Raw genomic sequence first — 14158 nt, 5'->3', positions numbered from 1 at the left:
CTGCAGGTTTCAGCATTCTGGCATAGAATGTCTGGCAGAATGGCGGAAGATGAAGCTGGGAAGGGAAGCAGGAAAAAGATCCTAAAGGGTATTGATATTAGTTCCTACTTCCCCGAAGCTGTAGCTATCACGTGTGTCAGAAATACACACACACACACACACACACACACACAAATGTATCCAACTGCTACTCGTACAACTTTGTTTCCCAATCTTAATATTTGTTCAATTAAAAGTATGTTTTTTCATGTCCTTTGCCAATTTTCTATTACTGTCTTGCCAATCACAGTCATAACTGCTAGCAGTCACTGAATATTCACTCTGTGCCAGACACTGCTAAAAGCGTTAAATCACAGCAAGGATCAAAGCTTTGGAGTCAGCTTAGGGTTCAAATCTCCAATCTGTCCTTCCTAAAATCTGCATGACTTTGAGCAAACCACGTAATGTCATTGAGCAGTAATTTCCCTTATCAATAAACTGGCTGTGTGTAAAATTTAAATGCGTTTTACATAGCACGTACTACAGAGCTTCACATCCAGTAGGAACTCCATAGGAAATAATGAACATTATCATTACTGTGGTGCTGCATCGCTTATGAAAAGAAATATGACCAGTGGTCACAGAAGTCACAGTGAGTACTGGTGTCTAGGGTGAGGCCAGCAGAGGGAGCTCCGGACCCACTTCTGGTTTAGGGGCAAGGTGAACCTGCTTGGCATGGTGGTTACTGCATTAGGTTGTGAAATCACGAGGTCAGCTGTTTGAAATCAGTAGTCACTTTGCAGGAGAAATTCTACACCCACCAAGAAACAGTCATGGAAACCCACAGGGGCGATCTAGCCTGTCTACAGTTAGTGAAGAAACAATAGCAGCACATACGATAAATGGGACCAGGTAATGGTTACCTCTAGAGGGGGACAGGCGAAGAGACAGTATTCAGGCAGTTTGGGGCGGTATTGGCAATGTTATAGTCCCTATTTTCCAGGGATTTTTCTCACAGTGAATCAATAGTCTTCTGTTACAGTCACTTCCTCTGTATATAGATTTTAAGCTTCCTAAATCAGGACTGGTTGGTACACATCTATGTAGCTCCAAGAGGAGCCAGCACAGTGCCCTGTTAAAGCAAGGGCTCACATATTTTCTGAATTAAATTACTACATCTGGGATGACAGCTCATTTAATCAAACACAAACTATGTTTGAAGGGCTAACAAGAAAATCCTACGCGATTACATTCTTCCTTTACTCAGTATACTAGGTTGGATTAGGGATTATTTATCAAGTCATACCATGCTTGATTTTCTAAGAATTGAAAAACAAAAAGTGAAAAAAACAAGTGTACTGTAACCATATTTTGAAATGTTCTTAATTCACTGTGGATAGTATAATCTTAAATATCCTAACTCAGTAAGGTGACGGGCAAAGTAAAGTAAAATAAACTTAGTAGTTTAAAAGAATGAATGATTAAAAAAAAAAGAATGATGGAGATTTGAGTCATTATATAATTATTTTCAAGTCACACTGATAAGTGAAGGACAATGATAAATGAAAAATGCCGTATGCACTTGCAAACGCATGGGATAGTTCTGGGGGGCTACACACACTAGTAGCTCTGACTACCTCTATGACTGGGTATCTGGCACAGAGGAGGGAATTACTTTTCACTATATATCTTTTGATACGATATGTTTTGAAACGCACACGGATTCATTTTTCAACTAAAACCCAGCTAATAATTTACATGTAATAAGGAAAAGTTGCACAAACATAAGCAAATTGGGTAAGAACATAGCAAGGCAAAAAAAAGACATGTCATTAGACAGTATGCAGTTAATTACCGCCAAAACAGCATTGCTTTTACCTTAATGGAAGCACTCGAGTAGAGGGATGTGGTGAGAGAAAGATCCATAATGTATGGGGGACTTGACTTAGATCTTAAAGAATGAGATTCAGAAATGCTAGGAGGAGAGGATTCTAAGAAGGAGGTGGACCCAGTGGTCAAAGGGCTCTGAGGCTGAAGCAAAGCTGTGGGACGAGGTGAAGTGGCACAAGACCTGAGTTCTAGGGCTTTGGGACCCTAAAAGATGGAGGCTGTGAAGCAGATTATGCTTGCCTTCCCTGTACCCACTGCTAGAACAAAAGCTTCCCTCGGACAGTCCCTTGGGCATCTTTTGGTTCTAGAAACACAGCAACCTCTACAACTGCAGGAGCAAAGGAAGATTAGGGCTATATTTGGAGGCTCCCTCGGTGCCAACAAAAGGAATTTATTGATTTTACCAGAGGAAACCAGTGAAAGTTTAGAAAAGTGAGTCTGTTTTAGGAAGACCGAGTTGATAAACGACAGCAACTAGCAAACTTTTGGCAAATGTTACAAGTCTGGCACCTTTACCAGGGCGGACTAGAGAGGAAAGAGGCAGCTCACTGGGAGACCCACAGAAAGCCAGGTAACCAAGAGATCAACAGAGGCCGGAACGTGGTTGGCAGTAGTGAATCAAATGTGGGGTCTTCAATTCCCTTGATGCCTTAGACATTCCTTACTCCAATAAACCTGCTCCAAGTTCTTGTTCCCTGCCACTTTCGAGGGTCCTATTGATTAGCACGTAGTGACAAGCAGTCAAATTTGAGGCCTGAAAAGTATTTCTCCTCAGTCACGGGATCAGGTTCTGTGTTCATTCTATAGCCGGACTCTTTCTGGCACCGGTCTTTCAATGTGGTCAGTGTAGACTTACACAGGTTTAATGTTTTATTAACGTAATCGTCTTAATAAATATACAAACACTACATATTCATAATGGCAAAGTTAGAAAACACAACAAGGTGCCATTTTTGAAAAGCAACCGACCCAATCTGAAACTTACAGAGAAGCAAGCACAAGAGAATGACATTTGAAGAATCCATCTGTAAGACATGGCCTGCCAAAGTTAGATGGTGTTCGTGCATGCTTTCAATATGAACTCAGTCTTCTTCCTAAAACACTCATTTTGAAAACTTTTACTGGCATCCTCGGATAAAACCCCCAAGTTCCTTTTGGTGGCACGGAGGGAGCCCTCAAGCCTAGCCCCCATCTTCCTTCGCTCCTGTAGTAAGAAAGCATTTAGTGTGGAAGAGAAGCCAACTACGTGCCACCACTTGGACTCACTAGATTCCAAATGCCTTGATTACTGGTGATTGAAGTTTGCAACATAATAGGAATTTATTTCTCACCTTTGTCTTCTCCTTGCTCACCAATAACCCACACTGCTTCTTTTCCTGAAGTCGGTGCTTTCAAAACATTGGTAATAATATACTGTAACCTCTGTGTATCCAGATTACATCCAATTCCAATCACCCGATTTTCAGGAAATGCGCTCAGCTTCCAGGTCACGTAGGTCATGATTTCCACTAAGCAGTTGCATGTAAGTTGAAAACAAGATTATTTTTCATATATTTCTACCCTAAGCTCACAAACAAAATATTTATAATTTGTTGTTGTTGTTTTTAAATCATTTTGTGGGGTTCATAAGCTCTAATCACACACAATCCATACATACATCCTTTGTGTCAAGTATAGCTGTACATATGTTGTCATCATTTTCAAACATTTTCTTTGTACTTGAACCCTTGGTAGCAGCTCAATTTCCCCCCTCCCCTCCCCTCCTCAAAATATTTGTCATTTTAATAAGTATAAATACTCTTCTTAGGTGCAAGATATGCTATAAGGCAGAACATTTTTTATGTAGGTTAAAAGTACTAAGTAGGTTTCAATATGATTTTTATGTAATATTGTTTAAACATAAGATATTAGGACTAAGAAATAGGGAATTCCCTACGAAAGCTGGAAACAAGGTGTGGGGGGTTAGAGAACAGTAGTTTCATTCATCGACCAAATTCTTATTGTCAAATTCTTAGCAAGCTGAATTTCTATCTTTAAATGTAAATATGGCTATGTAATATAGTCCTCTATATTGAGCAACGTAATTAGTTTTTTTCTTATATGCCAAAAGGAGGCCAGGAATTGAAGAGACCAGTGTCTCAAAATCAATTACTATAGAAAAATAAATACAATGCATTTCATTCTCTAAATATACACTGGGCACATACCAAAAGTTTGTTCACCAATTTAGATCCAGTACCACCTAACTCTTTCAAAGTATTTCTGTTTTAAGTAGCATAGTTCCAAAGCAACTTTTAAGCTAAAAATAGTTAAAATGCCCATTATCACACTCACTAAGTGTTATGATATTTCAGAGTCAGCAAAAGGTCTTTCATGTAAACCACTGCCTCTTTCTCCTGGGTGTTTTCACCATTTCCCACCAAGAAAACCATAGCTGACCACCTGGAATAGATCACGTTGCATAACACATTTGAAGTATTTGGCTGCCAGGATGTAAAAGTACCATGCTGTTTACTATAAAGGCAATTTAACTGGACACTCTCTAGCTATCCTTCTATAATCTATCATGAGTTCCATCAGTAGTGGCAATTCTACTGATGCACTAGGCCATCACAGTACCTTAGATAAAGGCTTACCTGGCTGAGATGCGACAAGCAGGACACTGTGTTGACTATAATGTCCCAGAGCTGGGACAAGGGCTCTGAACATATCCACGTTGCTCTGCACCACATCAAGGTAAGACTGAGAATTGCCCAGAGAATTCACTGTGAGGATCACCACCTTGGAATGAGCAGAGGCAGACAAATCTAATGAATAAAAAGAAATAGTCTGAGCTCAAGATGTAGGTTTAAAAAAAAAAAGATGTAGGTTTTATTTCATGACAGTAGGTCTTTTTATAAGAACGGGGTTTCTAGGCATATTTGTCCCCAGATTAATCTTTTTTTTCCCCCAGATTAATCTTCTCACCACAAGAAACAGGGAAGTGGCTGAGGTCTGTCTCCTGAAGGGGGGATGAGAGCAAGCGTGCATTCGGAGGGGAAAGGCGGCAATAAATCTGACCAAATGATAGGATCCAGAATCCACATCCACAGACTTACTGCTTCTACATCATTTTCTAAGGGAATATACCATATTTTCATGCAAATAGCACCTGAGTAACAGATTTTTTTCAAACTGTACAACTCCCTCCATTGGTTTCTGTTTATTTATGTGTGCGCCCTTCATGTGACGATATGGTGTGAACACAACGAACACCTATCAACATACAGATGATTTTTACATGGTGAGTATAGAAGGCCTGGAGTCTTTAACATGACTCAGGTCATCTGGGAAGCGTGGGGAGAAGGCAGTGAGTGTTGGGAGTCAGGGCTTTAGCACGTTACACACTCCAAGCACAGTAGCAATGTCTGTTCGGACATATTCATGAAGGATAAATATTTCAGAGGGAAGAAAACGACTCGACAGTTATGCTATTTTGGTTTATTTGTAACCAAGTCTAAACACTGAAACCTTGGTTTTAAGTTCTTCTTTCATAGGGACCTTCAAGTACTCAACTTGGACAACTTTTTAAAAAGCTGGTCTATAAAGTTGAAGCCCAGGACCGGCCATTGTTTCACTCTGTTGTGTATAAAGGCACCGTGAGTTGGAACTAATTCAATGGCACCGAACAACAACATAAAGTGCAATTCTGGGATCCTCAAGCTCACATACGCTGTTGTACAATGACATTACTCGACAGCCCAGTGGTGTCTTTCACTCTCTACTGCAAGTCCATGAGGTAATGGTGAGCGACTGTTGAGCGGATATGCAGCGTTCTTTAGGGGAGATGTAACCATAGTGGGAGAGTCATTATCTTTGTACGCCATCGTCACAGTGCTGTCAAGAATTGTAAATTTTATATTATGTGTATTTTACCATAATAAAAAGAAAAAAATACTATTACGTGCAGGAAACCTGTGTTCTAGTCGACCCCATGTCTCTACTGCTTAAGCAATTATTCTCATTTCTTAATATCCTAACTTGGTCTATTCATGTACAAGTATCACTGTGTGTGTGTGTTTGTGTGTGTAGGTACATGCTTATGTGAACACATGCCTGTACTCTCAAAAAAGTTTTTTTCCTTTTATCAAAAATGTTTTAATGCCACTAGGCCTTGAGGACGATGACCCCAATTAGAGCAGCCAGTCCACAGAGAAGACCACATGGCCAGTCCCACTATGAGACATGACACTCCACGCTGACCCATAGCTCTAGAGAAGACAACACCGGCGACACAGAGTGGGAATGGCACCTGATCTGATCCTGCCACACCATGGCAAAACACTAAGGGGGTGCAACAGAACAGCAAGGGAATAGTGCGGCGAGGTATCCAGGGAATGCTGAAGGTGGACTTTGGAGCCAGGGCATGGTGCCCCAAAAGACTGGACTGGAAAACACTCCTAAAGGCCAACAAACGATCCTTGAACTAACTATAAGCTTTTATTTCTTGTGTTTTATATATATTTTTGTTGTTGTTGTTTTGTATATTGTTGCTTGGTTTTGCTCTGTCTTGTTTTTGTGCATGTTATTATCTCTGCAGGTCTGTCTAAATAAAATAGGCTGGATGAACAATCTGGAGGAGAAAACAACGGGACCGACAGTTCTGGGGGGACATGGGAGAGGGGGAGGTGGGGGAAAAGGAAGTGGTGTTAACAAACCCAGGGAAAAGGGAACAAGTGATCCAAATTGGTGGTGAGGAGGGTATGAGAGGCCTGGTAGGGCATGATCAAGGGTAATGTAACCAAGAGGAATTGCCGAAACCCTGGTGGGGACTGAGCATGATAGTGGGACAAGAGGAAAGTCAAGGGAAATAGAGAAAAGAGCTGGGAGGAAAAGGGCATTTATAGAGGTCTAGATAAAGACATGTATATATGCAAATATATTTATATATGAGGATGGGGAAATAGATCTATGTGTATATATTTATAGGTTTAGTATTAAGGTAGCAGAAAGACACTGGGCCTCCACTCAACTACTCCCTCAATGCAAGAATACTTTCTTCTATTAAATTGACATTCTATGATGCTCAATTTCCCGATACAACTACTGAAGACAAAGTGGGTGAACAACTAAATGTGGTGAAGAAAGCTGAGGGTGCCCAGCTATCAAAAGAGATAGCATCTGGGGTCTTAAAGGCTTGAAGGTAAACAAGCAGCCATCTAGCTCAGAAGCAACAAAACCCACATAGAAGAAGTACATCAGCCTGTGTGATCATGAGGTGCTGAAGGAATGAGTAATCAGGCATCAAAGAACAAAATATCATATCATTGTGTGCTCACCTCCATGATACGATCGCTGAAGACAAATGGGTGCATAAGCAAATGTGGCGAAGAAAGCTGATGGTGCCCAGCTATCAAAAGATATGGCATCTGGGGTGTTAAAGGCTTGAAGGTAAATAAGCGGCCATCTAGCTCAGAAGCAATAAAGTCCACATGGAGGAAGCACACCAGCCTGTGCAATCACGAGGTGTTAAAGGGAACAGGTATCATGCATCATCAGAACAAAAAAATCTTACTGTAGTGAATGAGGGGGGAGTGCGGAGTGGAGACCCAAAGCCCATTTATAGGCCACTGGAGATTCCCTTGCAGAGGGGTCTTGGGGAGGAGATGAGCCAGACAGGGTGCGATGTAGCAACAATGAAAAATACAACTTTCCTCTAGTTTCTAAATGCTTCCTCCCCGCCCCAGTATCATGATCTGAATTCTACCTTACAAGTCTGGCTAGACCAGAGGCTGGACACTAGTACAGATAGGAACCAGAAACACAGGGAATCCAGGGAGAATGACCCCTTCAGGACAAGTGGTGTGAGTGGCGATACTGGGAGAGTGGAGGGAGGGTGGGTTGGGAAGGGGAAACCGATTACAAGGATCTATATGTGACCTCCTCCCTGGGGGATGGACAACAGAAAAGTGGGTAAAGGGAGACGTCGGATAGGTAAAGATATGACAAAATAATTATAAATTGTCAAGGGTTCATGAGGGAGGGGGGAGTGAGGAGGGAGGGGAAAAATGAGGACCCGATGCCAGGACTTAAGTGGAGAGCAAATGTTTTGAGAATGATGAGGGCAATGAATGTATAAATGTGCTTTACACAATTGATGTATGTTTGGATTATATTAAGAGTTTAATGAGCCCCTAATAAAGTGATTAAAAAATGTTTTAATGAGTTATTTTGAAAAATCCAAATGGAGCAAAGTACATCTCTAGGATGACCAGTCAGTCGCAATAATTTATGCCTGTCATGCTAGGTCATTTATTAGTTTCCAAATGGGCTTTATTTCTCAGAATTATCAATAAACTTCTTCATGCCCTAAAAATCAAACACCAGACCTACTGTTGGCAAGTCAATTTAGACTCAGAGCAAACCTATAGAACAGTACAGAACTGCTTGCTTGTTTTCCACAGCTGTAAATATTTATGAAAAATGACCAATTTTTCTCCCGTGGAGCAGCTGGTGGGCTTGAACCACTGAATTACCAGCCCAATACTTAACCCACTGTACTATTAGTGCTCCTTCAGGCCATAAAATCCAAATCAAACCAAACTCCCTGTCAACAAGGCAATTACGATCCATAGCAACATGACAGCCTTGAAGACCCTCATGCCAGAGTACATAGTATGAGACATTAGTGAACATAGTATTTTTAATTGCTTCATGTAGAGCAGTTAAATGCTACCAGGAAGATACAATACCGCAATTCACAATGGAGACACAGAAGTCCTAAGATGATGTCTATTCAGTCAATAGTCAAAGCCAATTACATAGTCCCTCCTAGGTACCAAGCAACATGTGCTAGACATCTACTCTGGAGAGTCTATTCTTATTCCTGCAGTTATGTGAAGCAGGAGTTATAGATGGTTAATGAGCCACACAGGAAGAAACAATTTCCTCAGGTCCTGGAAGGCGCCACAACCTCTAGGGTCCACGTACTAAAGAGTCTCCTAAAGTGATTTGAAAGAGGGAAGACATCCCTGGAGAATTTCCGTACCTGGAAATGACAGGCACAAGAGAATATCCAGCTCCCCAGGTATCCTCGACGGGAGACTCACAGAAGACTCATCAGAGCAACATCATACTCTTTCCAGAAAAGAAAAATGAATGCATCGCCATCGCAGGGATGCAGAAGCTTACGGCATCCATTACAACCACTTTTTCTTTTCTTGCTAAAATATATATACCAGGGGATTTCAAAAGTTCCCACACAAAAAACTGAATTAAAAGACTGAATTTTTCCCGCACACTTTTTGAAGACCTTTGTATAATCTAAATTTTGCAATTTTAACCACTTTTAAGTGTACAAATCAGTGGATAACAATGTTATCCAATCATCACTACTATCTAGTTCCAAAACTTTATCACGCCAATGAGAAACTCAATACGCTTTAAGCAGTATTTTCCCTCCACCATTGCCCCTGGTAATAAACATAGGTTTCTAATTAATTTGACCATTCTGGATATTTCATGTAAGTGATATCATACAATATTTGTCTTTTTGGGTTTTTTTTTACTTTATTCAGTATGTTTACAAGATTCATCATCCACATCATAGTATGGATCACAACTTCATTTCTCTTTGTAACTAAATAATGTCCTACTGTATAGACATACTACCTTTTATGTATCCAGTCAACTACTGGTATGGACACTTAGGCAGTTCATACCTTTGGGCTGCTATAAATAATGATGCAAAGCACATTGGTGTACAAATATTTGAATCCTGCTTTCAGTCTCCTGCTTTCTGAAGTAGGAGCACTGCTGGGAGACATGAGAGCAGTGGAACTCGTAGAAGAAATGCCTGCTTTCCACAGGAACCACCGTTTTACATTCCCACCAGCATCGAACGAGGGTTCTAATTTCTCCATATCCTTTCCAGCACATCATCCTTGTTTTTGTTTTCTCTTCTTGTCGATATTAGCACTCTAGTAGGTATGAAGCAGTATCTATCTCACTGTGGTTTTAATTTGCACTTCCCTAATAAGACTAATGATGTCGGACACCTTTTCATGTACTTAAGAGCCATTTATGTATCTTCTTTTGAGAAATGACAACCAATTTCCTTAGGTATAATTTCAGCTTTTTTGATCTACTGTTAATACATTTTGGCTTGTGAGACCACAATAATTTTATTCAAGAAACAGAGGTAAAAGAAGGCCAAAAACATTTTACCACAATCTGATCATAGCTATAACCTGGGAGAAAGGCTTTAGGAAATACGCATACCCTAATTTAAGGGTATTCAGAAGTTTTGACTATCCAACCCTGTGAGTAAAATATTTTAAAAGCCTATACCCCTAAATTCGGTCCCTGTGTGTATGTACACACACATATATGCTAAAAGATTTACATTAATTGTATATTATATGCAAAAGTTTTAAAAATTAAGAGGATAGAAACAATATTTTAATGATAAAAAACCTTTTTGTTTTTATGACAACTTATTAGCAATATATTTTAAGTGAAAGCAATGTGATTTTTAAAAGATCTTTGTGGCAGATTTTATGTCAACTTGAATTTGTATCAAAGTGTTAGGTGGGGCCCAATGTGTCACTCAGTCACAGATTGATGACACCTTCTGGAAGTGTGGCCTTTTAAAAAGAGAACCTCTGGGGCCCTCCTGCTTGCTGTGACTCTTGTGCCTGCCTGCAGCACCTGCAGCTACATGAGTTTGAAGAGGGCTCTGACTAGCATCAGACCCATGGACTTACGTTGGACTGGGCTGGGATGACTTCTAAACATGAATTATTTATTTACCTCTACTATGAGTCTCACTGGTTCTGTTTCTGTGGACAACCCAGCCTAACACAACCTTGGTTTATCACTCTGCTATATACTCAGAGGTGTGCATTATTCCCATCATATAGGTAAGAAAATTGAAGTTTAAGAGACTCCAGTGCCTGAGAAATGCCACAGAACTAAAAAGTGGTAGAGCTAGGGTACAAACCTCTGTCCAACTCTAAAATCAAACCAAACCAACTCAAAACCAATCCGGTTGTCTTCAAGTCAATTCTAACTCATGTAGCCTTGTAGGACAGAGCAGAACTGGTCCTTATGGGTATCTGAGGCTATAAATATTTACAGGGAATGGATAGCCTCATTGTTCTCCCATGGAGCAGCTGGTAGCTTTGAACTGCCAACCTTGAGGTTAGCGGCCCAACACGTAAACCACTGGGCCACCTGGACTACTTAATTGTAGAACTAGTGACTTTAATGAATACATTATAAGAAAGGAAACAATCAGGGAAAACAGGTTCATATTAAAGTATATATAAACCAGAGACAAACTTCTGACCAATTCAAATGTTATTGCAACATTTGATTCTTGTTAATATAATCAATTATAATCTCTGTATAACCCTGGGCAAGTCACTTAACTTATTTAAGCCTGAGTTTCCCAATCTGTAAAAAGAGGGATGTGGACAAGATGAACTTTAGGTGCTTTTAAGTGGTAAAATTCTCAGACTCAATCTTGTAAGGTAGGAAGAAGTGAGTAACAGGTATTGGTGATGTTACACAACATGATTAATGTAGCTGATGTTACTAAATCACACACATGCAATGCTAAATTGGCAACTGTTGTGCTAGATATCTTTTAAAAACAATTTTTAAAAAATATAGCACTCAAATTCAAGAACAAACAAGATAAGCATCTTTCAAGCTGAGTAGAATACCATACAGACCTTTGCTTATTTCCACATTAGGCAAGCTGAAGATGTCAAGGTCCATCGTCCCTCCTTTAGTCCCTTCTGAGAAGTCTAAGAGGACCACCTTGTCTGCAATGCCCTGTTTGGACAATAAGAAAAAGAACAGCATTACGTTGGAGGTGGCCAGGCACTCAAGAAAAGCTCACTGAGGGCTGAAAAAATATGTGAGCCTATGAGCTGTTGTCTTAATGAGGAAATATGACAGATTGGCAATAAAAGTGACAGGCAAGAAAAAAATTAATGTGAATCTGAATGATGTAATCTGTGAGGCTTAAATACTGAAAACCAATCTGACGGAATAATTCAGACATCATCTGTCACAGGCTTCTTTTGATAATAAAAATGAGATATTCTCCATATGTCATATGTTTATAGTTCTTAAGTTTGTTTATTTTGAAGTCATATTTCCATACTCAAAGCGCTTAGGGTGATATATATATATATATATTTAGGGTGATATTTTTAGGTCTACTTTAGTAGCTCATTTCTAGCATGAAAGCCAACACAAACACCAAGTTTCTCTTTTAAAAACTAAAGGCACACCCACAATGCTAGCCCAAACAGAAAACAACAAATGCTGGCGAGGATGTGGAGAGACTGGAACTTGTGCACACTATTTGTGGACTTGCAAATACATAAAGCCACGATGGAAAATGATATAGCAATACTTGAAGCAACTGGAAATTGAAATCCCATATGATCCAGCACAACTGGAAATGGAAATCCCATATGATCCAGCAATACCCAAAAGAAACGAGACACAGCACGAGTGGATAAATGCTCTCCCATTTTCCTAGCAGCACAGTTCTCAATAGCAAGAAACTAGAAGCAGCCCAAATGCCAAAGAGTAGAAAAATGGATAAACTATAGTACATACACACAATGGAGTACTATGCATCCCTTAAAAACAGATTAAAGCATGAAATACCTCATGACATGGAAGGACCTGGAAACGGTTATGCTGCATGAAGTAAGTCAATTACAAAAGGACAAGTATTGTATGAGTCTGTCATTATAAGGAGAAATACCAATTAGACAAATCTTAAGGAACCAATTCCTAAACAATAAGGGAGAAGGCTACTTCTTGGTCAGGAACCATACATCACCTCCCTTTTACGCACCTCACAAGAGCCACTTTGAAGGAGACCTGACACTGTCTGGGGTCACTCCTCCCAGAGGGGGTAAATGGGAGGAGACCATCGACTTGAGGCCATACAACACTGAGACAAGGCTGAGACAAATCAATGGGCATCCACAGGAATGGAAGGAGAACCTTGCCGGAAAATCAGCCAAGACCAGGGGAGAGGAGCATCTACATTTTGGAGGAGATGCTGATCATTCTGTTGGTGAGTTTGGTGGGTGTTTGGGAGAAGTAACCTCACATTGGGAAAGGATGCTAAACAATGATTGTAGGGAATCTAGGGGGGCAGCAATGGACCAGGTTTCATGTCCCTGGGTAGACACTACAAATACACTTCTGCCCAACCCTCAATGAACCATGCCACTGACTAAACACCATGATGACCTTGGACCTGGTGGGTGGCATGGCAGGTCTTGATCTGTTGGGCAGGGAACTGAACTTGGAAGAATCAATCCAGGAAGTTTCCCCTGGCACCAAACCCCATGCATAGAGTAAACAGAGCTCAACTGAATGGGAGACTGAACTGTGTTGTACCAACCTGACTGATAAACACATTTGGGATTAATTGAAGGGTGGATAGATAAATGGCTGCAGTGAGTCTCGCCTTTCTAGTTATCAGGTCTCTTGATTTGTGATGGTTGGACCATGGTGCAGCTGCTTTAATCAGTTCCCTGCTTCAGCTGGCAAGGCTTCACTTCCTGCAAGACATCCAAGAAGCCAACTGGACCTACCCTGATGCAGCCCTGGATGCTGGAGCAGCCCTGTGGAGACCCCTGCCAGTGCTGAGATGCTTATACATGCATGATTTGGCTTTCCTCCTGCAGTAGGCATCATAGTGTATGTTTTGTGAGATGGAGGAGGACTTTGTGGATTGGTGTTGGACATAAGGGTTAATATTGGACTTGTGGGCTTGAGCAGCACTGGGTTGGGATGTTTTCTTGATGTGCACTTAACTTTTATAAAGAACTCTCTCTTATACATGAGTTTCTCTTATACATTTGTTTCTCTAATGTACCCAGACTAACACATGTGTGAAGGGCTGAGGCTAAAAGTGGAACTGTACTTGAATAGGCACCTCATACCGACAGTGTTCAGAGTGCTGTGTCATTGGAAACATTGATGTTACCGGTGCAATTGCCTTATACCTCAGGGGGATGATTGACAATGTTTTACTTTTCTGTTTCTATTTGTTTTTCTGCTTTTAGTTTGCTTGTTTTTGTTTGCTTATTCTTTGTTGTTTGCTGGGTGGTTTCTGTTTTTCTTATGGGGTTTTCATTTTGATAAAATAGATTTGCCAAGTAAACCTGAGTCATGCATATCCCAAAGACAAGCAGATAGATTCTGGGTCCCCCCACTTAACTCTAGCCTCAATCCAAGAAAAATTAGTTCTGATAACAGGGCCCTGCTA

The 14158-nt window shown here is 40.5% G+C and overlaps 1 protein-coding gene across 1 annotated transcript in view; it reads right to left on the bottom strand.

Moving 5' to 3' along the window:
* Nucleotides 1-14158, bottom strand: part of UEVLD (UEV and lactate/malate dehyrogenase domains) — a 37970-nt gene that overhangs the window by 8392 nt on the left and 15420 nt on the right. The window contains exons 7-9 of the mRNA XM_075545985.1: nucleotides 11586-11688; nucleotides 4506-4676; nucleotides 3201-3377 (exon numbers count right to left, since the gene is read on the bottom strand). Coding sequence (XP_075402100.1) covers nucleotides 3201-3377; nucleotides 4506-4676; nucleotides 11586-11688 — 451 coding nt within the window. The remainder of the gene's footprint in view (nucleotides 1-3200; nucleotides 3378-4505; nucleotides 4677-11585; nucleotides 11689-14158) is intronic.

The sequence above is a fragment of the Tenrec ecaudatus genome, chromosome 4 (assembly GCF_050624435.1).
Source record: "Tenrec ecaudatus isolate mTenEca1 chromosome 4, mTenEca1.hap1, whole genome shotgun sequence".
Lineage (NCBI taxonomy): Eukaryota > Metazoa > Chordata > Mammalia > Afrosoricida > Tenrecidae > Tenrec > Tenrec ecaudatus.
This window is presented reverse-complemented; position numbering and strand designations above follow the sequence as displayed.